This window comes from Pelobates fuscus, chromosome 3 (genome assembly GCF_036172605.1).
Source record: "Pelobates fuscus isolate aPelFus1 chromosome 3, aPelFus1.pri, whole genome shotgun sequence".
Taxonomy (NCBI): Eukaryota; Metazoa; Chordata; class Amphibia; order Anura; family Pelobatidae; genus Pelobates; species Pelobates fuscus.
In genome coordinates this window covers 400,845,242-400,871,618 of record NC_086319.1, presented here as the reverse complement: position 1 = coordinate 400,871,618, position 26,377 = coordinate 400,845,242, and the positions used below count along the sequence as shown (strand labels likewise).

At 43.1% G+C, this 26,377-nt stretch overlaps 1 protein-coding gene across 1 annotated transcript; it reads left to right on the top strand.

The window, feature by feature from the left end:
* The first annotated feature begins 1,548 nt into the window (after positions 1 to 1,548).
* On the top strand, positions 1,549 to 25,470 carry LOC134601924 (extracellular calcium-sensing receptor-like). The gene is made up of 7 exons (XM_063446430.1): positions 1,549 to 1,672; positions 1,986 to 2,148; positions 18,463 to 18,754; positions 19,115 to 19,918; positions 20,007 to 20,141; positions 24,354 to 24,477; positions 24,557 to 25,470. The coding sequence occupies exons 1-7, from the start codon at positions 1,549 to 1,551 to the stop codon at positions 25,468 to 25,470; spliced, it is 2,556 nt and encodes an 851-aa protein (XP_063302500.1).
* The last annotated feature ends 907 nt before the right edge of the window (positions 25,471 to 26,377 follow it).

The following is a 26,377-nucleotide window of genomic DNA, read 5'->3' as shown; positions in this document are numbered from 1 at the left end:
ACATAATTATCAATTTGAGAGAGGGTTGGAGTGCAAGGTATTCTCTTTCATTGTTCAAACTGAGCTCAACTCCTGATGCATGGAGAAAAGGCCTTCACAAGCCTCTGCTATTGTGTACATAGTTTATACTAAGTGACTCATAGGTTGAGGAGGCGGTGACCATGGTGGTGTAGGTGGAAGCAGCGGTGGAGGAGGTAGCCAACACTGTTTTTTATATATATATATATATAGATTTTTTTTAATTGGGGTAGCCCCCAAAATATTGGGACATATAAAAAAAAGAAACATTGGAGGCCTGCGGTGCATTTCTTGCAGTCCAATAACGCCATCAGGTTTGTAAAACTGTCCGTCTCCACCAGATGGAATGACAGCATTTCAAAGGCAACAAATTTTGAAATGCTGGCATTCAGGGCCAGGGATTGCGGGTGGCTAGGTGGGTACTTCCTCTTTAACTTCAGTGTTTGGGAGATGGACAGCTGAACACTTCCATGGGACAGCGTGGAGATGCTGGACAATTGTGTACCTAGCCTATGCTGGTGCAGGAACTCACCCTCCGAGCCACTTGTGAATGACTGGCCTGAGAACCATGGAAATGACCCCTCTTCCTCCTCCTCTTCCTCCTGTGCCACATCCTCTTCCATCATCGCCCGAAGCATTTTTTCAAGGAGACATTGAAGCAAGGCTGAGAACGGCGTCATCGGCACTGGCCATGTTGGTGGAGTACTCGAAACAGCGCAACATGGGACACAGGTCTCGCATGGAGGCCCACTCATTGCAGGTGAAGTGGTGCTGTTCCGCAGAGCGACTGACCCATGCGCGCTGCAACTGAAACGCCACTATCGCCTGCTGCCGCTCGCACAGTCTCTCCAGCATGTGCAAGGTGGAGTTCCACCTTGTGGGCACGTTGCATATGAGGTGGTGAGCGGGAAGGCCGACGTTACCCTGCAGCGCAGACAGGCGAGCAGCAGCAGAGTGAGAACGCCGAAAGCACGCACAGACGGCAAGCACTTTCTGCAGCAGCTGTGATATATATGGGTAGTTTTTCAGGAATTTCTGCACTACCAAATTCAGCACATGCGCCAGGCAAGGGATGTGCGTCAAACCGGCTAGGCCCAGAGCTGCTCTGAGATTTTGCACACCACCAGGCCGGGCTTTAGGCTCAGTTGCAACAACCACTCATCGTCTGTTGTTCCATGCCTGTCCACAGCTCCTGCGCGGTGTGGGGTTTTCCCCTCAAACATATGAGTTTTAAAACAGCCTGCTGTCGATTCCCCCTGGCTGTGCTGAAGTTGGTGGTGAAGGTGTTACGCTGACCGGATGAGGAGGTGGTAGAGGAGGAGGAAGCGGAGTAGGAGGAGGAGGCAACAGGAGGCAAAGCTGTGTACCCAAATAAAGATTGTCAAACGTTGGATCCTGGAACTGTGTTCCATCCGGTTACTGGGGAAATGGATCTGATCTATTCTAATCAAAGGGGATAACCATCGGGTACCCAAATCCCGCTTCAATTGTTGGCAAGCGGTGGGATCCCATGTCCCTGCCAACAGACCCATGGACTACAGTGCTCTAAAGCGACCTACACTGCAGGACTTGTGTGGAGCCAGAGGAATAACGCCTGGTGGGCGTAACAAGGCCAAATTGACTGCTGTGCTCATGGAGGACGACCAGGCACACAGTGAGGCAACGAACCCCAGCCAGGGGCCGGGGATGAGGAGGAAGTGCGCAAAGAGGTGGAACGGCGCCTGACATATTACCAAGAGCCACCCTCAGAGGAGATTGTCAGCAGGACCTTTTTCGAGGTGCAAGCCTATGTCCCTGCCAATAGACAGAGGGTGACCTACATGAACCCAGATGAAGGAAGAAGGGAGCAGAGGGCGCTGGGAAGCACAACCACCCTGGCTCACAAGCTACCATACAATGCCTTCAAAGAGTTCAAGGAAGCAGAAGAAGGCATTGATGACTTTTTACAAGCCAGTGCCTACTCCAAGACGTGGACCCCAGCGACTGGGTCACCATCCTGGCCAGCAAACTAGTGGAGAAGGCAGCGGATATTTACCAGACTGTACCAGAAGAGCAGATCAGAGACTATCCCTTTGTTACACAAATCCTTCTGGCCTGCTATGCGGTCACCCCCGAGCAATACCGCCGAAAGTATAGGGAGACCCGGAAAGTGGAGAAGGACTCCCAAGCGGAGTGGGCATGCCGCATCTCAAGGGCCTCCAAGAACTGGCTCAACTCCCATCAAGCCAAGTTCCCGGAGGAGATCACCCTGCTCGTCATGCTAGAGCACTTTTTCAATGGGCTCCCCAACGACACGGCTGTTGAGAGACCGCCAGCCCCAGACCCAAGAAGTATGGGTATGAGCTGCTGAAGCTATCTCACGATATCCCCTTGGCAGGGCATTTGGGCAGAAGCCGGACCGCGTTTCGGCTCACCCACAGCTTCTTCTGGCCAGGCATCTCTCAGGATCTGAGGCAGTACTGCCAGATGTCTGCCAGAGAGTGGGGAAGAGAAGGGACCAGCACAGGGCCCCCCCTCCATCAGCTACCTATTAGTGGAGATCTTTTAGTTGCGCAGGCACCTTGGGCCAATCGCACGTTTCCGTGACGGTGACAACGCATACGGTGTCTGCCCTATCAACTCTTCATGGACTTTCTGTGCCTACCATGGTGACCACGGGTAACAGGGTGATTCCGGAGAGGGAGCCTGAGAAATGGCTACCACATCCCAGGAAGTCAGCAGGCGTGCAAATTACCCACTCCCGACGCGGGGAGGTAGTGACAACAAATAACAATACAGGACTCTTTAGAGGCCCTGTAATTGTAAGGAGTCCACTTGAAATCCTTTAACTAGGATCAATTGGAGGGTAAGTCTGGTGCAGAGTGACTGACCCATGCGTGCTGCAGCTGACACTCCACTATCGCCTGCTGCTGCTCGCACAGTCTCTCCAGCATGTGCAAGGTGGAGTTCCACCTTGTGGGCACATCGCATATGAGGTGGTGAGCGGGAAGGCCAAAGTTACGCTGCAGTGCAGACAGGCGAGCAGCAGCAGAGTGAGAACGCTGAAAGTGCGAATAGCCGCTACAGTGAATGTCACATCCTGTTCCAAGTTGCGGATCAGTCTGGTGATGGCTTCTGGTATCCAGTGGTCTTTTTACTGAAGCTGCATCAGGGTCCTGGTATGTGGCCGCACAATTGCTGGTGCTCAACACCAGGGGTCATGCGGTTACCCTGCACCAGACCCTGCTAATCCATTCCACACTGGGACTCCTAACTTCAACATCAGGCATACTGGGTCCCGGTCGTCCGACCGCCGCCCAGACAGTGTCTGGGTCCCGGTCACCGGACTGCTGCCCTCAATGTGAAACTTCGAATGGCTTGTTAAATCTGGTACGAACCCGAACTTTGCAGTTCGGGTTCTCTCAACTCTATTATGGATCCTTTGATCGCTCCATCTGTTACTCGGATAACTGTGGTAATTCTCGAGCTAATACATGTCGATGAGCACTAGGGGACGGCTGCTCCGCTTTTGCACCCTGCTCCCTCTTATCCTGTGCTGGTGCCTCTGTGCCTCCACATCATCTTACACCCACTCCTCAACCCTGCCCTCCTTACCAGTCTGCACACTGCAGAAAGCCACAGTAGTTGGCACCTGTGTTTTTCCAGCATGTAAACTCTGCAAAGGACATATGGGAATTGTTTTAGAATTGTATCCAGGCAACAGTTTTCCCTATAAACTGACCTCTCAGTTTGACTTGTAGGGTATTGCCCCCGAATTACAATATTGTTATATTGGTATTTGACGGTTCTATTTGACTCTCAGATATGAAGTGCAGGCCGCAAATGTACTATTTAACACACCAAAAAATTTTGAATTGGTCACACTGAGCTGTAACCACAGTATCTGACGGTTCTATTTAACTCTCAGATATGAAGTGCACACCCCAAATTTATTTACTTTTTATCACCCTAAAAATTTGAATGGGTCAAACTGCGCTGTAAGCACAGTGTTTGACGGTTCTATTTGACTCTCAGATATGAAGTGCACCGCAGGCCGCAAATGTACTATTTAGCACCCAAAACAATTAGAATTTTTCAAAGAGCGCTGTAAGCACAGTATTTGATGGTTCTATTTGACTCTCAGATATGAAGTGCACCGCAGGACGCAAATGTCCTATTTAGCATTAGCACCCAAAACAATTTGAATTTTTCAAAGTGCGCTGTAAGCACAGTATTTGACGGTTCTATTTGACTCTCAGATATGAAGTGTACCGCAGGCCGCAAATGTACTATTTAGCACCCAAAACTATTAGAATTTTTCAAAGTGCGCTGTAAGCACAGCATTTGATGGTTCTATTTGACTCTCCGATATGAAGTGCACCGCAGGATGCAAATGTACTATTTAGCATTAGCACCCAAAACAATTCGAATTTTTCAAAGTGCGCTGTAAGCACAGTATTTGACGGTTCTATTTGACTCTCAGATATGAAGTGCACCGCAGAACGCAAATGTACTATTTAGCATTAGCACCCAAAAAAATTAGAATTTTTCAAAGTGCGCTGTAAGCACATTGTTTGACGGTTCTATTTGACTCTCAGATATGAAGTGCACCGCAGGACGCAAATGTACTATTTAGCACAAAAAAGTGTGATTTTAACAGTAGTATTAAGGGTTTTATTAGACTGCAAAAAATGCAGTACGCAAATGTACTATTTAGCACCCCAAAAATTGCAGTATTTAAAAATGCCTAGATGTTGCCCACTGAGCTACCAGAACAGGATTAAAGTTATGTGCCTGGCACACATGCAGTTGCAAGTGCACTGCACTCTCTGTTGCATTGGGCTTAGGACAGGGTACAAAAATGTAGTGTAGCACCCACTAAAATAATTGCTCTAGTTTAAATAATCGCTGTAGTTTGAATAATAGCTGTAGTTTGCAGATTCAACACCAGAATTCTTTCCTAAGCTGTCCCTCACAGCTGCAGCATCCTGTCCCTACACTAATAAGAGCTCATGTGACATGCGGCGTTACGTGACTCCAGCTTATATATAGAGGCTGGGTCACATACTGCACTGGCCAATCACATATTATTAGTAGGCATGGCTGTGATGGTTTCTAAGGGCAAACAAGTCAAACGCTTGTTGATTGGCTGCCCTGCAGCCTTTCAAAACGTGTCATTAAAATCGCCGAACACTGAACTCCAACCCGAACATACACCGAAATGTCCGTGTTCGGTTCCGGGGTCCAAAAACTGTAATGTTCGGTACGAACCCGAACTTTGCGGTTCGGGTTCGCTCAACTCTAGTCAGGAGCCTGTGATGACCACGCCAGAACCTTCACCTTTTTCTGCTGTAACCACTGGAGGATCAGCTTGACCTTGTGCTTAGGGTCATTGTCATGCTGGAAAGTCCAAGAGCCTTTGTGCAGAAGAATGCAGATTATCTGCCAGTATTTTCTGATAACATGCTGCATTCATCTTGTATCAATTTTCACAAGATTCCCAGTGCCTCACCTCCCCCCCCCCCAAAAAAAAGGAAAATATCAGTGAGCCACCACCATGCTTCACAGTGTCAATGGTATACTTTTCATTATAGGTCTTCTTGCACCCTCTCCAAACATACCACTTATGGTTGTGACCATAAAGCTCTATTTTCGTCTCGTTACTCCAAATGACAGTGTGCCAAAAGCTGTGAGGCATGTCAACGTGTTGTCAGGCATACTGTAATTAGGCGTTCTTTTGGCATTGTTGCAGTAAAGGCTTCTTTCTGACAACTCAACCATGCAGCTCATTTTTGTTCAAGTACCGTTGTATTGTGCTCCTTGAAACAACCACACCATATTTTTCCTGAGGTTATCTGTGGGTTTTTCTTTGTATCCCGAACATTTCTTCTGGCAGTTGTGGCTGAAATCTTTCTTGTTCTACCTGACCATGGCTTGGTATTAAGCGATACCCTGATTTTCTACTTCTTAATAACTGATTGAACAGTACTGACTGGCATTTTCAAAGATTTGGATATATTTTTTTATCCTTTTCATTCTTTATAAAGTTCCAGTACCTTGTTACGCAGGTCTTTTGACAGTTCTTTTCTGCTCTCTATGGCTCAGTATCTAGCCTGCTCAGTGCATCCACGTGAGAGCTAATAAACTCATTGACTAAGTATACACAGACACTAATTTCAATTTAAAAAGCCACAGGTATAGGGAAAATAACCTTTAATTGCAATTTTAACCTGTGTGTGTGTCAGGGTACCTGAGGTCTCTACCTCCGAAAGAGGTAGAAACTTAGTAGTTTATCCTTCCGGCAGGGCTGCTTCCTCCATCCCTCGCGGCTCTCCTAGTCACTCACACGCCGGCCGCGAGGGATCCGTCCCCTTTTATAACGTCACGCACAGTGCTCGACGTCATGACGTCAGTCCGGACCGACCTGTCACTCAATTGACTGGAAGCCAGTCAGGACTCGTCGGAGGCGGGTCTAATCACTGATCCAGGGTATTTAACTCTGTTTCTCCCATTCACTCATTGCCCTGTCGTGGTTCTAGTCAGCCTAGTCACACAGTGCTCTTGTATCCTCTTGTCTTTTGGTTCTGACCCGGCTTTGTTATTACTTACCTGTCTTTCTGTTATCCTTGACCCGGCTTGTCTCTCGCTTATCTGTCTTCTCGTTTCCTCGACCTCGGCTTGTCCCTGACCATTCTATACGTAGTTTTACGTTAAGTCCGGCCATTCTAAGGTCCAGTATACGTATCTGCTACTCTTTGTACCCTGCGTGTTGGATCCCTGACCCGATCCTGACATTACGACAGGGCCATGGATCCTGCAGGTACAAATTGTCAGCTTGGTTCTCCTGATCCTAGGTTTGACGCCATGGAGCATAGGATGGATCAGATGGCACTAGCACTACAGGCGTTACTATCACGTCCTATTAATCCACCTGAGGAGATGCGTAATACTTCTGTTCCTCCCGTGGGTTCAGGGCTAGAGGTAGCTACTGTAGGTGCTTCTTCCCGAGTTACCCCACCTGTACGTTATGCTGGTTCTCCTGAGAGGTGTCGTGGCTTTTTGAACCAGATCAGTATTCATTTCGAGCTACAGCCCCGTTCCTACCCTACTGATAGGGCAAAAGTGGGATTTATTATCACCTTACTCATTGAGAAGGCTCTGAGATGGGCTAATCCGTTGTGGGAGAATGATAATCCATTAGTCTATAACTATAATGCCTTTGTAGCTGCTTTTAAAATAACTTTTGACCCCCCTGGCAGGAAGGTCAATGCAGCTAGATTACTGTTGCGCCTTAGACAAGACAACCGAACACTTGTGGATTACGCACTAGAGTTCAGGTCTTTGGCGGCAGAGGTGAAGTGGAATGAACAGGCCTATATAGACGTATTTTTAAATGGATTATCCGATGTAATACTTGACGAGGTAGCGACAAGAGAGCTTCCCGAGAACTTGGAGGACTTAATTTCCTTTATCTCTCGCATTGACGAACGTCTAAGGGAGAGGCAGAACACTCGAGATAGAACCGGTAGATCTTCCTTTAGACTAGCTCCATCATTTCAAAGTCCTGAAACCAAAACTCCACAGTTTCCAGAACCTATGCAGTTAGGCCTTACTCGCCTGTCAGAGGAGGAGAGACAGTACAGGAGAAGGGACTGTGTATGTATTGTGGAGTCAGAGGTCACTTACGTTTGAACTGTCCCAGTCGTCCGGGAAACGCTCGCACCTAAGTTTCTCTAGAGGACAGACCTTGGGTGTTTCGATTTTGTCCTCTACTCATAACTACAAAGAACATAGACTCCTATTACCCGTCTCTTTAACTTGGGAGAGGGGAACCTTAGAGACTATGGCATTGATAGACTCCGGAGCCGCTGAGAGCTTTATCGATCAAGTTTTTCTCACCAAACACGCTATCCCATCCCACTTAAGGAAGACACCCTTGGCTGTTGAAGCCATTGATGGTAGACCTTTAGTTGAGCCTGTGATTTTCCGGGAGACCACACCTCTTAACTTAACTACTGGTATTCTACACAAGGAGGAGATATCTCTACTACTCATTTCATCTCCTTCTGTTCCCATAGTCCTGGGATACTCCTGGCTTAAGAGACATAACCCCGTTATAGATTGGAAATCAGGGGAAATAGTTTTGTGGGGTCAGGGTTGTCAAGAGAGTTGTTTAAAGAAAGTGTCACCTCTCTGTAGTGTTAACACACTTAATAACTCTACCGACTCTACTAAATTACAGATACCGTCCTTGTATCTAGATTTAAAGGCGGTATTTGACAAGGGAAAGGCTGATACCTTACCACCACATAGGCCTTTTGATTGCAAAATTAATTTACTTCCTGGTACTATGCCTCCCAGGGGTCATGTATACCCTTTGTCTACGAATGAGAACTTAGTCTTAGAGGAGTATATTCGTGAAAACCTAGACAAAGGGTTCATTAGGAGATCCTCCTCTCCTGCTGGGGCTGGATTTTTTTTTGTTAAAAAGAAGGATGGTTCTTTAAGACCCTGCATTGACTACCGAGGCCTGAACAAGATAACCATTAGAAATGCCTATCCGATGCCCTTGATCACCGAGCTTTTTGATCGATTAAAGGGTTCTAAGATTTTCACTAAGTTAGACCTTAGAGGTGCTTATAACTTGGTGAGAATTCAGCAGGGACACGAGTGGATGACTGCGTTCAATACTCGATATGGGCACTATGAGTATACTGTAATGCCTTTTGGTCTCTGTAATGCCCCGGCGGTATTTCAGGATCTAATTAATGAAGTTCTTAGGGAGTTTCAACATGACTGTGTTATTGTATACCTCGATGATATACTTATACATTCCAGGGAGATTGAGACTCACCACGGACAGGTCAGAAGGGTTTTACACAAACTTCTTCAGCATGGCTTGTACTGCAAACTAGAGAAATGCAGCTTTGACCAATCCCAAACTACCTTTCTTGGTTACGTGATTTCTGGAGAGGGGTTTGAAATGGATCCGGAGAAGCTCCAATCCATTTTAGATTGGCCTTTACCTAAGGGTCTCAAGGCTATTCAGAGATTTATTGGTTTCTCTAATTACTACAGACGTTTCATTAAGGGATACTCCTCTATCATTGCTCCCATCACCAATATGACCAGACAAGGGGCTGATACTAAGAATTGGTCTACTGAAGCACTTCTGGCTTTTAAGACTCTCAAGGAGCTGTTTGCTTCCGCACCAATTTTAGTTCACCCTGATACTACTCTGCCTTTCCTACTCGAAGTTGACGCTTCTGAGACAGGTATAGGTGCCATTCTGTCCCAAAGGTTGGGTGTGGATAAACCATTATATCCATGTGGGTACTTTTCCAAAAAATTATCAGGTACTGAGAGCAGATATGACATTGGTGACAGGGAACTCCTAGCGGTCATCATGGCCTTAAAGGAGTGGAGACATTTATTGGAGGGGACTTTGCATCCTGTTACTATTTTGACAGACCATAAAAACTTATCCTATATTGGGGAGGCTAAACGATTATCATCGAGACAGGCTCGTTGGTCTATATTCCTCACTCACTTCAACTACATACTCCCATATAGGCCTGGTTCTAAGAATTCTAAAGCTGATGCCTTGTCTCGCCAATATGAACTTTCTGCCATATCTGAGCCGGTTTTGTCCTCTATAGTACCCAAGTGTAACATTATCGCTAACACAACTCTCAAAATCCATTCTCCGCTTCTTGATCAGATCAGGAGCTTGCAGCATCTGGCACCTAAACTGACTCCTGCGTCTAGACACTTCGTTCCTCCTGAACTCCAACTGGAGCTCTTACAGTGTCTTCACGAGAGTAAGGTGGCTGGCCATCCGGGCGTCCGCAAAACTTATTCCTTGATCTCTAAGGATTTCTGGTGGCCTTCGTTACGGAGGGATATTAAGGATTTTATCGGAGCCTGTGAGGTCTGTACTAAGACTAAACTACCACATTCGCTTCCGTGTGGCCTTCTACATCCTCTGGAAGTTCCAGAGAAACCTTGGTCCTGTGTGGCGATGGACTTTATTGTGGATTTGCCTGTTTCGAAAAGGCACACTGTTATCCTCACGGTGGTTGATAGGTTTACCAAGATGGCACATTTCGTACCTTTACCTAAACTTCCGACTTCTCCTGAATTGGCGGAGATATTTGCTAAAGAAATTTTTCGCCTGCATGGGATACCTTCTGAAATTACTTCTAGGATCCAGGAGAGTGCGGTATTCATATTGGTAAATATATTGTGCTTAGTATTAGACATATTCAACTTCGCATATTCTCCTGATACCGCCGGTAATTAGATCATTGGAGGTCTTCTGAGATTATGATGTGTTCCCTAATTCTTCATGGTTATCAGAAGACCATTATATGTAATTAAATGTTTCATTCCCATATGTCCTCTCAGCAATCAAGTTAGATATAAAATATAAGAGGTCATGGAAAGAGAGAGAAAGAGAGAGAGAGTAAATAACACATCTGAGTGTGTGATGAGGCTGCTCTATATATTAGCAAGCATTTACCTGTGGTTTTATATTTATGAGAAAGATGTTGCAGAACCTTCTTGTATCACTATAAGGCTGATAGTGTCTACACCATTCACATGTGACGTTGGAAGACAGTGTGACAGTGACAGTCTGTGAAGACACTCTACATTGGGTCTTAAATAGACAGCAGAGAAACAGACTCAGGATAATATCCCTGCATTCTGTGTTTGAGTCTCATAGTTACACATCATTCTTGTGGTCTCAGCTAAACAGGCAGGTTCCTTGTGATGGTAAATGGTCAGTTTGTTATGGTCAAAGTTTAGAATATTAGGTTGAGCGGACAGATTCCCAAGATCCCATTACCAAGTGATTATCCATCTTATATAAAGGGTTTAAGGACTACATACTATGTGTTCTACTCTTTTATATCCTACTAGTCTGTCATAGTTTTTGCTAATGCTTGAATACAGTTAAATCTGTCTCGAATCAGTTATAGATTACAAGCCTTTAGTTGAGGACTAGTATTCAAACAACTTTGTTTCCAAATCTGGTGAGTAGCAGCAGGGAATCTTTGTGATGGGTTCTGAAAGGGTTATTGTATCGAGTGAATTATACAGTTTGCTAGTTTAGAAATGTCCCAGCATGCTCACAAACGCCATCTTTCTATTCTCTATCTATAGCTATATGTGTCTATCCACCTTGTATAAAAGGTTTGAGGACTATATACTGTGTGTTCTATTGTACCAAGCAGTGTTTAACACATCTGTTTGTGGAAAACAGGTTACAGAAGTCCAAAAACTTTATGCGTGTAACACAATCAGAGATAATTAATCCCGCAGTTGTGTTTGTAATAAAAAGCTGAATGTCCATGACTAAGGACTCATCAGATATAACCATGCCTTTGCTCCTCTGCATGCTATTGGTGCTGCTATGTACCCCTGCTGCAACTGTTCCTACTGATGGTCGGTCAAACCCGGGCTGCTACCTCTCTCCACCGCTTATCACTGGAAACCTGAGTCTTCCGGGGGATTTTGTTTTGGGAGGGACCTTTTTAATCCATGTTGACAGCATCTACAGTGGAATGGATTTCAGGAACAGACCGGACTTCAAATGCAAATTGTAAGTTGAAATATGATAATCTCATTTGACATGTAGTTTGGCACAGAGTGGAAAAATCTTCCCCAAATATATGTCATTCTCACTCCAAGAATCATCTGCACTTATTTTACTGTTATTAAAAGGGAATTGTCAGGATTTTTTGATATTGTAAAAACCAAATCCCTATGAACATTTAAATTACTGGAATTTTCCTTAGCATCACTCCAGTGGCTATTTAAAGTGTAAGCTCACCTGCCACGTCACGGCAAAACCTCTTAGATGAGTCCTACACTAACAGGTAAATAATTCTAATGAGACAGAGAGGGGGATTTTTCCAAACACCTATACACTGTTCAACCCTAGATAGTCAATAGGTTTAACTACCCAAAATATTTAACATATTGTGTAAGGTCTTAAAAATGAAATGTAGGATCCATTCTGCTCTGTTTAGCTGTATCCTGGAACTTAATGCAAAGTGTGCCATGACTGTGACAGGATTGCACTTTATTGTAATGTCAATTGCTAAATATTTAATATACATGTAAAAGTAAAGAAAAAAATCACACAAGAAACATTTTTATTAGTTATTTTCAAAGCTTAACCCCTTAAGGATGGAGACAATTGTACAAGTTCTGATTAAAACAAAATTAGAACAAAAACTAGAATTTGACTATATGTCTGTACAACCATAATTTTATCACATCTAAGGAGGCTTCATATTTGCATAACTCTCTTTACTGAAACTCCCAGCAGCACAGATCATAAGAGAACAACCAATCAAAAAAACACTTCAATGTTATACAAAAGGACCTGTCACACACACCACTTCCTCTTTCTTTGTTTCAGCCATGCACAGGTCAGAGTATTTTGTCCTTGTGACTGTTTACTGTTACTTGTCTGATTTATTCTGTATTCTGTGTAATGATTCATAGGTACCGTATATACTCGAGTATACGTCGACCAGAATATAAGTCGAGGCCCTTAATTTTACCCCCAAAAACTAAGACTCGAGTATAAGACTAGGGTGGGAAATGCAGCAGCTACTGGTAAATTTCTAAATCAAATTAGATCCCCACAAAATTATATTAATTGAATGTGTATTTACAGTGTGTGTATATAATGAATGCTGTGTGTGTGTGTATAATGCAGAGTGTGTGTGTGTATGAATGCAGTGTGTGTGTATATGAATGCAGTGTGTGTATATAATGCAGTGTGTGTATATAATGCAGAGTGTGTTTGTGTATGTGATGCAGACTGTGTAACCTCGGTGTACCCTTGGGCATTTTTATTATTTTTTTTTTAATATAATTTTAATATTAAATTGTATTTTTTACTTTTTTAATATTACTAATTTTTTATTTTATTATATTATTTACATTTGTATTTTTTTTTTTTGTCCCCCCTCCCTGGCCAGGGAGGGGGGCTATATTATTCCCTGGTGGTCCAGTGGATGGGCTGTGCAAGAGGTGGGCTGGGAGCAAGCTGTTACTTTTACAGCAGCTCCGGTCAGCTCCCTTCTCCTCCGTGCCGGTCAGCTCCACAGTAAGTCTCGCGGTCTGCATGCCGCACGGAGCGTTGCCACGGTAACAAGCAACCATTGACAGAGGTACCCGGTTGGGGTGCAATGCGGTCCATTACAGCCTCCGACCTGCTACCACCATCCGCGGTGTTGGCACAAACACAGTGTTACGATTGCCTCCAGTCTAGCAGGAGCTTGGATCACTTGGATGTCCTGGTTCCCGAAGTTGGAGAGTGGAACGCTGCTTCAATCGGTAGAAACCTGTAAGTGTAGAATATCCCACCAGCTATAATAAAGCTGGGATTCCCAGTTCCCTACAACACGAGTCGAGGCCGCGAGTTGAGGGTAAAACGAACTGGCTTTAATGGCACACAGGCATGGCACGGTATCATTCAAAATAGTACCCGCCCAGCTTGTATAACAGTTATACAATCTAGTTATCTCCAAGCGCCCAAAATACCATGCTTTATATTTTCATAGAAAACAGCATAAAAATATATAACTTCAACATTTTGATGAGAATACAGCTCTACAGCTCGTTCGACTATTCATTCGGTAGCTCAGATCTGAGCACATCAGGTATACGAATTGCACTCAGATCCAACGAACTGAAATTCGTGGGATTCGTGAAATTCGTGGGTTTCTGTCATACAAAGTCTCATTCGTTGCTTTTATCCCGAACTTGTGATGGCGGCCATGTTTTAAGGTCGGTCAATGGACAGCAGGACCTCGACCTAAAACTCATGGAGCGAGTGTCGGCTACATATTTGCACGAACCCCCGCTCTCAGTATGGTTGTCCCAGCCATTGGGGAAATGAACGGAGACCGCCTGGAAGGGGGTACTTAACCTGCGGTTAACCACAAAATCAACATTCTAATTGAGGCCACACGCCAGGATGTAGGTGGTCCTCGTTTGTGAGTCTTTCGGAAGTTTTCACTTCGGGGAAATGTACACGAACGTGGATGCCCTGCGACGGTCCATTAGGCTGTGGTTAACCGCAGACCGCAGCTCCTTTGGTGGTTAATTAGAGGCACGCTCCGCTCGTAGGGTGGTTGGTTGTTCGGTACTTTCAAAGGTGACCGGGGTTAAGTAGCGGCACACGCCAAGGGCTGGGTGGTCCGTCGTTCGTATACACGAATGCGTAGATATAACCGTTCGTGGAATGGGTTCGTACGGTAAAATTGCTCCAGCAGCCCTATCTGCTTACAGTCCTCCCAGTAGTGCACCTTACTCGCGGTCCACCATCCCTCAAGGGCATGTGTCAACCTCCAGACACACTCTGGGTAGGAGTCGGCTGGATCTCCCAGAACTTTATCCTGTAGGACTCTTGGGTGACAGAGTACCTGTCCAGCACAGCTCGCTTCACGACCTAGTAGTCTCCCCATTTCTCTCTTGGAATCGCTCTGCAGGCCTCCAGGGCTCATCCTGTCAGTCTCCCATCCAGCACCTGCACCCAGTCATCTGGCAGCAAGCAATTGAGCTCACATTGCCACTCAAAGTCCTACAGGAACCCATCTATATCATCCTTCTTATCATCAAACATAAAAAGCTGTGCACTGATACTTTGAGATGAGGACCCTTTGTCTGGCTTAATGGGGAGACCATGGCTGCAGTCACATTCACCTGGTGATCACGATACTCACGGGCTAGGTCCTCTACTGCGATTGCTAGCAGCTCCCTCTGGCTTGCTTGGCCGCCTGTGGCATCCCTGGAGTCCTGCATTCTCTGGGCCAGTCTGATTGTTCGGGTTGACATTGCAGGAGCGATGCTGGAAGTCTCTGGTTGTGGTTCAGAAACTCCATTTTACTGCTCAGCCATGTTGCGTCTCTGAGCTCTGGTCTCCAGTCAATTTTAGCCTCTTCATATCACTGTACTGCAAGTTATCCCACTGCTACCACCAGTTTGTGACGATACAGACTAATATTGTCTGTGGGTACCTCCACTAACTTGCACAGCTGATCACTATACTAAGTGTTATGACCTGGGCTTGGAGTCCCTTTCTCCACCGGCATTAACATTAAAGCAGATCTTGGATATTTACACCAAGGAAAGAGACAGCCAGCTTCTTTCTTGGTACAAACAGCAACAACCAGGCAGATATTTCAGCATGGGGGGAGGCTCTGCATCTTGTGTCATGTTACACATTAAAATCTCTTTTTGTCACAATACCATTGTAAATTTGGGGAGGCGTTGAGAGTCTCCAATAGCCCGAAGGGGATAGAGCCCCTAAGTCTCCATCATTTCAGTGAGGTACCGATAGTGGGGGCTCACCCCAAACAATAAGTCTTAGTTTGGTACCGCTAGCAGGGTTATACCCTTAATAAAATCCCTTCTTGTTGGCACTGAGGCCAGGGTACAGGCATCAGAGGGAGGGTATATCGGGGCTCACCCCAATAGTATTGCAGGGGGCTAACCCTTGTGCGCAGCTGTATCAGACAGACTTCACTAACAGGCACAATATTAGTCCATACAAGGTACCAATATAATACAAAGCAGTTAACAGTTTAACCCTCTGAGACTATGTGGCAGACACTTAAATCAGGTACTTATTGGTAGTGCTGCACAATATACAAGCCAATGGTCATGTGCAGCATATAGCATGAGACAGCCCAGTGAAGTAAGCACCTGAAATTGCAGTGGTCCTGACACTTGCAGGATGATCTGTGAGAGCGGACCTGACAGAAATCTGTCAGGTAGGTGTAATTCTGGTGAGAAAATGCAGCCTGTAACGAAATCCAAGATGGGTGTGAATCTCGGTATCTATCAAGATTCAAGATTGCACTCGAGGACCCACCGGGTCCAACTCCCGCGGGTCCAAGCAGTGTGGAGAGATTGCACCAGGCAATAAACCCCCACAGACAGAGGGCAGGTAGCCACAAGGAATTAAATAAAAGCTGTAAATTCTAACAGCAGGACTGAGTACTCGGACCTGTATCCTGCTGGAGAAGCAAAGAAAGAGGAAGTGTGTGGGCGGACCTAGACTTACATACTCTGTGTTTCTTCATTCTGATTGGTTAATACTTTATATTGAGATTTGCTGCTGGAGTAAAAGTAAAGAAAGTTAATGCAAAATAGGAAGCCTCCTGTTATGTGATAAAATTACAATTATATCTACAGATGATACTCGAAAAATTAGAATATCGTGCAAAAGTTCATTTATTTCAGTAATGCAACGGAAAAGGGAAAACTAATATATGAGATAGACGCATTTTTTCCCAGGATTGTCTGAGACAACACCAACCATATAGTCAGACGCAGCGTCTACCACCGGTTTTGTAGCAATTAATGGGAACGAATGGCTTTGGGGTAGTTGGCCTGTAGAAGTCCAGGATCTGAAAGGCTTTCCCACTACCTCATCTCTTTTTGAGATCAATCCCATTGTGGCGGCTGCTGTGGTATGGGGTCATTTATGGTCAGGGTCGGCGGTGCGATGTTACTCAGACAACCAAGCCACGTACCATATCATCAACAAGGGCCACTCATCATCTTTAATGATCATGAGATTTCTAAGGAAACTCACTTGGTTGGCCGCATGTCACAGTTTCTTTTTAGTTTGCTTTCATGTACCTGGTGTTTGTAACATCGCTGCTGACAATTTGTCTCGATTTAAATTCCAGGCATTAAATCAAGCGCTGCCAACAGCCGCTCAAGCAGACACAGCCACTCAATCATTCCAGCACCTAAACATGGATTAGACATACTCATGCAACATAGCAGGGAACTTTCCCAATTAGCACTTTCGTCCAATACTCGTAGGTGAGGTGAGGTGAGGTGATCTTGCTGTGCTCGGAGAGATGAAACCCTTGTGTTTGCCAAATTGCCTTACTGATTAGCCACTGAGGAAGTGACTCTGATTCGTCACGAAACGTGTAAGGCAATTTTTGCATGCCGCCGTATACTGATACCACTGCAGCTACCGAGTACCGTGGAACGCAGAGCGGATACTAAGTGGAACGCACGCGAGGAGGGTTTCATCTCTCCGAGCACAGCAAGATCACCTCACCGGCGGTGGATAGGATCTTCCACAGTAGTTCTACAACATTTCCCGCACTTGCAGACCTCCAGGACTCATTTGCTGCTTTATCACATTCCATGTTCGTGAGTGATTTGTATTTTTAACTTTGACCAATAAATTTGAAGCTTTTTATTTGAAAAGCACTGCTACCTCTTTTCTTTAACTTAGATCTATAGATTCAGATTAACTTAGATCTTAGATTCAATGTCTCTTTAAGTCACGAGTGTTCTCAATATAGAACATGTGATGATACACCACAATTTTATTCTTATATATTGGCTATCTTTTTTTCAAATTTTCAAATTTTTACTCTTTAACTTTTTTATTTTTCTCATTTTTAATACTTTCCTCTGTTTTTGCAACCTTTTTTATTTTTTCTACACAATATTTTTTTTTTTTTGTAGCATTTTTCATATCCATAACCTGGTCGCAACAGGTTATCTCCTAGAACTTTTGCCTCTTGTCTATGCAGTAGGGGATCCACATCAAAGTGGGTCCAAAGGGTGCACTTTTGTACTACACACGTAGTACATCATCACAGCGACGATGTTTTAATGGGATACTGGTGAACTCAACACATTTCCATATATTGCAATTTTTTTTTTTATATTTTTATCTTTATTCATGCATAGATATATTTTAGACATGTTTTTATATTTTTTTTGCATTATACATTTTTTTTGTAGTGTCTACTTTTCTCCTACCTCACATGATCTAATACGTAGACTTGAGTCCTTTTCGCTCTTTTTCTGGATCAACCCTCGAGCCTTAATAATAGAGTATGGATTTATTATGCTACATATCGGATTTATTGTTTACAAATGCAGTAGTGGGTAAATAAGTATCTGCAATGTTCATTTGTTGTCAAAATCTCTCCTTACACCCACTTCCTTCAACGCCCCAACAAACTCAACATTAACTCCTCTCCGCTACAAACCCCTTTCTCTCATCTCGTGACCTGCACTCATTTCTCTGCTCTCTCACTCCTAGCCCCAATTTATCTCATCGTAGACCCCATGCATATAAAACCCACACACACCTCCTGTCACTATCTCTCTTCCAGCTTCTAGCATAAATTTTATTTCTAAATGTGTACTTTAAGTATTTGCTTCCAACTAGAATGGCTGCCATTTGCATGTCCCTAAAATATAAATTAATTCAAGGTTCTCCCATAGGTTTTTAATTTAGCAAGAAAAAGATATCCATTGAAAGTAAACTCAATCATTTGTTTATATGTTGCTTTGCATTTATTACATTATCACAAGTCTGAGTACACATTTTCAGTAATTTTATGTTTTACTGTAGCATATTGGATTATTTTTATAATCTATGTTCTCTCCTATAAGGTTTGGATTTGACAGTTACCAGAGCTTACAAGCCATGATATTTGCAGTGGAGGAAATTAATGCAAATCCAAACCTTCTTCCTAACATCACTTTAGGGATCAAACTTTTTGACACTTGTGGTGCCATGAGACGGGCAGTGGAAGGGACTCTTTGGATGTTATCAGGGGGGAGCAAGAGCATCCCCAATTACCAATGGAAAGAGAAGACACATCTCGCTGGTATCATTGGTGACTCTGGATCGACACGTTCCATCTTAATGGCTCAAATATTGGGACTCTATAGATATCCACAGGTAGGAGAATAACACTAGCAATTATAGGGATGATAAAACGAGGAACGAGAACTTTTGAATCAGAACTGGATTAAAATTTAAATGGATTAAAAAAATGTATCAGTTCAGATTTGGTCCTGATTAGGTTAATTTATGAACAAACCAAATGTTTGTAATTGATTTGTTCTACGATTAGCAGGATTTTTTTTGGGACGAATAGCTTCAATTGAATAAATAAATAAATAAATAGCTTAAAATACATTTTTGCACATATCTAGTTTCTATTTATTTATTTTTTTTGTACCAATGTAGGCAGATCATATCTCATTTTAAAATGGAAAGCAAAGTGTATATTTTATAACTAATGATTGTATCTTACAGGTCAGTTATTTTTCTACTAGCCCCATCCTGAGTAATAGGAATCAGTTCCCATCCTTCTTCCGGACAATACCTAGTGATGAGTTTCAGTCTCGAGGACTAGCTCAGCTTGTTACACACTTTGGTTGGTCATGGATTGGACTCTTGGCCATTGATAATGATTATGGTCAGTTTGGTATCCAGGTGATTAAACAGGAGTTGCTCAACTCTGGAGCATGTGTGGCCTTTGTTGAGAACATCTTGAGCAACCATCCAAACAGAAATGCCCCACAGATTGTCAAGACCATACAAGAGTCAACAGCTAGTGTTATTGTTGTGGTTTCATCTGCCTTTGATTTCATGTCAGTGCTGGAAGAGTTACTAAAGCAAAATGTGTCTGGCAAACATTGGGTAGCCAGTGAATCCTGGTCAACATCCAATCTTCTGTCCAATAAAAGATTTCAACAAATCTTGGCAGGCACTATTGGTTTTGCTGTGCACAGTGGGAAGATGCTGGGATTCAGAGAGTATCTCATCAGCTTTCATCCTTCAAAATATCCAGATGATGACTTTGCCAAGTTTATTTGGGAACAAATGTTTTTGTGTAAGTGGTTTGTGAAAGTGGATAATGGAACAACTCAAAAATGTACAGGTGGAGAAAAACTAGAGAGCTCTCAAACTATAGCAGATTTTAGGCTACCATTTAATGTCTATACCTGTGTTTACACCTTTGCATGGGCCTTGAAAAGTCTCCTTCAATGCAAACCTGGAGCTGGACCATTCCATGATGGACAATGTGCCAATATCTCATCTTTTCAACCTTGGCAAGTAAGACAATTTACCAAGAACTGTTTCTAAATAATCAGCCCTTAAGTTTGACAAGATTTTTACACAATTTATTTTTTTACTTTTCCAGTTACTCCATTATGTCAAAAATATAAACTTTCAGACTGATGATAAAACACATATTTTCTTCAATGATAAAGGGGACCCACCAGCAATATACGATATTGTGAACTGGCAACTGGGGGCTACAGGAAATTTGGAACAGGTTGTAGTTGGAATTTATAATTCAAGCGCCCCACGTGGAACTACTTTGATATTATACAGTACTTCAATAAAATGGAACACAGGGGATTTACAGGTAGTGTATGGCATGATTTATAACGGATAGGTGAAAATACTGACACCATAAGTAACAATGCAAGTAACAATATAGAATAAACAGGAAACAACCAAGCAAGGTTTGGATACACAAGGTCTATAAAGATAGTTATAAAACACATAAAATCAATACATGGCACACCAGACAATATATAGGGCACAGTAGTAATATATGGATAAAGGTAACAAAGCCAGAATATTGCATATTCCATAGAGCTTCGAGATACACAAAAGAAAATAATTAGGGAATTAAAAAAATAAAGAGAATCATGTAAACAAAAGAGAGAACTGAATTAATGAGCTCAAGAAATAATAGTAGAAACCATTAATAAGAAGGAATACATATAAATGGGAGCCTAATATAATGTCCTGGCCTGTTATCAAGCATTTCAGATTATTAGGAGCTCACCATGTCTTGTTTTCTCTGTATGGCTGCTGTCTTTGTTATATTCTTTGACATGTTGTTCAGCCTGATTTTTCCATTTTATTTTCTTTATTTCTCAAAAAGTGCGATTCTCATGACTTGCCATATAAAATGCTTGCAAATTTATCTTAAATAATTATGTGAGTATGTCAAATTAACCCTGATTGTTAACTATGCACACTAAAAATGAAAAATGGTAAAAAAAAAAAATAAAAAAAATTGAGCCTAATGTGAAGTGCAGTGGAGAAGGTACATGCCCAAGAAGAGCCGAATGGGATTTTTAATCATAAAAGGTGTGACAGATCCATCTGTATAGACTTATGTTGCTGGTTCGTCTGGTTGCCTTCATTTCGTTGGATTTCCTGTCCGTATTTCCCTGTTCGTGTGATACTGAACTACCGAATGAAACTGCCGAACAAACGGCCATCCAGGAGAGGAGCGTGCTGCTGGTTAACCTCTTGGCCCCAATTAGAACGTTGTGGTTAACCGCAGACGCCTCTCCATTCCATTCGTACGGGTGGTCGTCGTTCGTATGACGACCACGAGGCGGTGGCCATTTTGGGACACGAGAAGAATCAGCGGTGTTCGGTGCAAATCCTGTGGAACTAAAAACGGACACTTTATCTACTGAACACCGCTGGAAGTCGCCGCCCGCCTTCTATTTCGTCGAGGCGTACGAACACAGGTCAGTTCAGGAGTTTTATAGCATTCGTATGGACTTTACCCAGATAGCCGTCCCATGGAGTCATTCGTATAACGAAGGACTTATGAAACACTTTGACTCCATGGCGATTGGACTAGGTACATCGGATCTGAGCGCTATTCGGTAGAAATATGCACTCAGATCCAGGCTATCTGGGGATACGTTGCACGAACCCTTTTTATTCTGTATTTTTGCAAATATGTATTTTACTGTATTTTTGTCATTGTATTTTAAAATGGCGATTGTCTCTATCCTGGGAGATAATTGGGTTTCTTCCCAATTATCTCCGGGATAAAGAAGAAGGATTTATGGATAAGATGGGAAGGGCTTATGTTGAAGCCACTGCGATTGGCTACTGTCTAATATATTGTACAGTCTTCCACAAGGTCCCCTAGGGGAGTGTCCACCTTGTGGAGACCCGCATAAATACCGGGCAGGTAGCCCCCATTAAACACATTCCTGTTTGACCTTCAAGACGGAGTGTGGTCTTGTTTGTGAAGGGATTTATTATTGGGACAGTACTTTTCGTTATTTCTAGCTGTGGAAGGAATTCGACTGAATTGCTGATCGGGAGTTGACGCATTCGTGTGCTCCGTTCAGTTTGACGATCGGCTGGATTAAAACTGCATTTCTGGAGAAAAGGGATTATCTGCTAAACGGCGGCTTCATCTACCTGGCGGTGAGTGTCGTAACAAAAGGATACAGCTGTGAGGAGCTTAATGTGTAGTCCATGGATAAAGGATTCAGCTGAGAGGAACATATGTGAGCCTAGTGAGAAGCACAATGCAGTATAACTACTGGAAGATGGAGAGCTGAAGTATACAGTGTTGCTAACCAGTGGTTGCTGCAAGGCTTCACCCTTATTGCTGTTCAGACATATATAACTAGGAGTAAATCATGTCATAAAAGGGGGTGGGAGTTGAGCTGATCGACAGAAGGCTGGGTTTGATCTGGGTTGTTAGTGAGTTTATTAAAAGGAAGGACCTAATTTCCTGGGTTTATAGCCATGATTTATTCTTATTGGCAATACTTACAAACATGCAAAAACAGCAGCATTTTACTCTTAGAAGCTGTTGGTTTAGACAGGACTTACACGCAGAATTCTGCAAAAAAAAAAATTAAAAACGGATTAATTAGGCAAAAAACTAGAAAATACATAAACGTTGTACATGGTGCAAGGGTAAATTTTTCATGTTGTCTGTTGTTGTGAAGAAGTGAAGACATGCTACAAATTTTACAAATCTTCTGAGATTCTGTTTATGGTTTATATATATGAACAGACTTCTAAATATACCACATTCAAAAGAAAATGGCATTATGTGGTACTCTAATAACAAATAATCCTCAATTTAATATTCCTGGATAAACTTTTCAAATGATTTAATGTTTTTGGACAAATTATGGTTATGGATAAAAAAGGTTTAATATTTAGATTTTTTTTAATATTGATATATTTTCTTATATGATATGTTTTTTAATATATTAATATTAAAATATATATATAAAAATGTATCCAGTCATGGGGGCGGGGCCTGGCAGCCATGCTGACCGGTCGCATGCTGCAGAGGCTCCGGCTGAGCAGGGCTTTATCAGCAAAACATATAATCTCACTACGAATAATTAAGCTGTAAAAGATACCCAAAGGTACAAGAAGCTGTTGGTGACACTGCGGACTCCGAGATCGGGAGTTTTGGGGGCCCTACGGGTGGTACAAGACTTTGGAGAATGCGGCCTACATGAGAGAGGAGCGGGGCAGACGGCCGCTGCCCTGCTCGTACGCCTGGCAACCACCCAGCGACTGTGTGATGCCCCTCACAGGCCCCGTTTCCCCCCCCCATGGGCCGGCGGGGGTTATCCCGGCCCCCACTGGAAGAAGCCGATACCGAGCAGGCCTCGATGCAGGGCTGCGCAGCCAACAGACCTAAGCGCCCAACCAACAAGATGGCGGCTGACCGCGCTACCAGCGCTCACGTGGCGTACTGAAACACACAGCCCCAACTTTCAAACCCTGGACTAACGCTGTAACTCACACTGCCAAGCAGCAGATCTGCCTCGGCTGACCGGCCCTTGTCTATAGCACCTCAGCCTGGTCCAATCAACCGCCCAACGGGGACCTAGAGCACCCTGGTGACCATCTCCGCACCACTGCCTGACTACATTTACCGACCATCCCTGGCAGCGGAGCCGGAGACACAGGCAATGTGCGCTCACAGACCACGGGACTGGCAACCTTTTAACTTTTCACAGGGCATGCAGGTCGGACACGAAGAGAAGCAGGAATGAGGCAACAAGATCCGGTAGGGACTGTCAACATGCTATCCGCGGCACAGCCGTGAGGTCTGCGCGGCCTGCCTTGAGAGACTCCAGTGGCACATCCCAACTACAGTTCATCCAAATGCATTGTTTCCTTTACTAACAACATGGAACTCTAACGTAATATCCACTGTTTGATCATTGCATTTTACTTTATTTCTGTTACTTAGCCATGCTCTTTATTTACGTTTTGTCTAACACTCTCATAATAGCCTTCCAACAACTGTATGAGGCATTAACACAAGCATCAGCTAAGCTCTCAGATTGCCTGTCACCTGCTATTTTACTGACAACAAGCCCTGGCACTATCCGTGCTTATCTCACCTGTTGTATACTCGAGCCACATAGGCACATACTAAATCTAAGCACACGCATAAACCATACATATCTGAGCTTCACATATCATGTGCTTGTCATGTAGCAAAACATACAAGATATGCATGACTGACCTAAGCCCAAACTACTTCAATCACAAAATGCGCGACTGCCTTAAACGTATATTAACCTCAATACAAAAATGTGCCGACTAAACGAAATGAAACTCAGTGCAGGACGATTTGTTAACTTGTGCACAATAAAAATAAAGATTTTTAAAAAAAATGTATCCAGTAATATTATCTAAAAGCATTGAATGAAGGTCATAAATATATTTATCTTAGGTTCCATACTCCAAGTGCAGTCCAAGTTGTCTCTCTGGGTTTCAACAGGTGACAATACCAGGAAAACCCTCCTGCTGTTATGAGTGTGCTCACTGTCCTCAAGGGAAAATATCTAATCAGACAGGTACTGTAACTAGTTTATAATGTGTTATAACAAATCCATATGTCTTACAAAAGATTTTTACATTCATGCTTCCTTTCAGATGCCGTTGAGTGTCAACAATGTTCCTGGGACATGTGCCCAAATCAAAAACAGGACAGATGTCTACCCCGCACTCTTGAATTTCTGTCCTACAAAGACCCAATGGGTGTAAGCTTGGCAGCCATTGCTCTTTTCTCTTCTACCATCCCTGTCTACATTTTGATGGTCTTTTTCCGCCACAGAACTACTCCAATAGTTAGAGCCAATAACTGGTCTCTCAGTTGCCTTCTTTTAGTGTGCCTCTCTTTTTGCTTTCTTTGCTCCCTAGCTTTCATCGGCTATCCACAGCCTGAGATGTGCCTGCTGCGCCAGGTGACATTTGGCATGGTTTTTGCACTCTGCATTTCCTGTGTCCTGGCAAAGACTATTACTGTTGCAATAGCCTTTAAAGCAACCAGGCCAGGCTCAAGGTTAAGAAAATGGTCAGGGATCAACGTCTCGTATTCTGCTATGGGGATTTGTGTCTTTGTCCAGCTATGTATCTGTGTACTCTGGTTATCTCATTCCCCTCCTTTTCCAGAATATGACACTCAGACACTATCTAGAGTCATCATTGTTAGCTGTAATGAAGGCTCATCAGGTGTTTTTTTCTGGATCATGCTTGGATATCTTGGCCTTCTGGCTGCTATCAGTTTTATTTGTGCCTTCTTGGTGAGACACCTTCCAGACAGTTTCAATGAAGCCAAGTTCATCACATTTAGCATGCTGGCCTTCCTCAGTGTCTGGGTGTCCTTTGTTCCAGCTTATCTTAGCGCTCGTGGAAAGAACACAGTTGCCATGGAGATCTTTGCCATTCTTTGTTCCAGCTGGGCTGTGGTTATCTGTATTTTTGTGCCAAAATGTTTCATTATATTATTCCGACCCAACATGAACTCCAGAGAGCATCTCATGAAAAGAGACAAAGAGCAGAAGTAAAATAAAAATAACATATTAAAAACATATGTAACAAAATAACTTATTTATAAATTATATATAGTCATGTTTATAAGTAGAATTTGCTAAGTTGCAGAATAAATACTATAATTGTAATTAACTTGTTTAAATTGTATTTGTTAAAAAAAAACAAAAAACCTTAGGCTTCAATATATTACTGAAAAAGACACACAAAATAGCTAATTGAGTCTGTTACTTTGGTGATTGCTAGTCTGGAGCATGTCATGTCATTCAATTAATAGATGTTTGGGACAACTCGCTCAAGAACACGTGCAGAGTTATTTCCACCATTTATATTTGCTGGGTAAGCTAGACAAAGTATAGTACACAAGAGGAAATTTAAAGAAAAAATAAAGGAAGAATTAATGTGTTGCCATAAAAATAAGGTGAAGAACCTAGTGAACCAATAAATCCAAATTATCAAGAAAATGAAAAGCACGAATATTACGGTGTAATACAATGTGAATATTTTGTAAAGTTAAAACAGACAAAATAAAATACAATTAGACAAATTAATATAATGCAAAAAGAAAAAAAATGTTTCAAATGAAAACATTGCAGAAGTTTAATTACAAATATATTACAACACTCAATATACAGTTAATTCAAGCTGCTTGCTGAGTCACCAGAATTAGCTATATAAATCTGTCAACTGAGAATGGTACAAGTGATAATGAGTGTTCTAGAATCCTACCACTCCTTTGACATTTTCTAAAAGTAGAAACATTTCATGTTCTATTGGCAGTTGTAGGATTGAATGTGGGGGGAAACGATGAGAGACCATCAACACCAAGACACTATTAAACAGGGTTACATTGCACTGCTCTACAGTAATAATCTGAAATTCATGCCGCAAATGGATTATCACGCACAAACTCTAGAGTACACT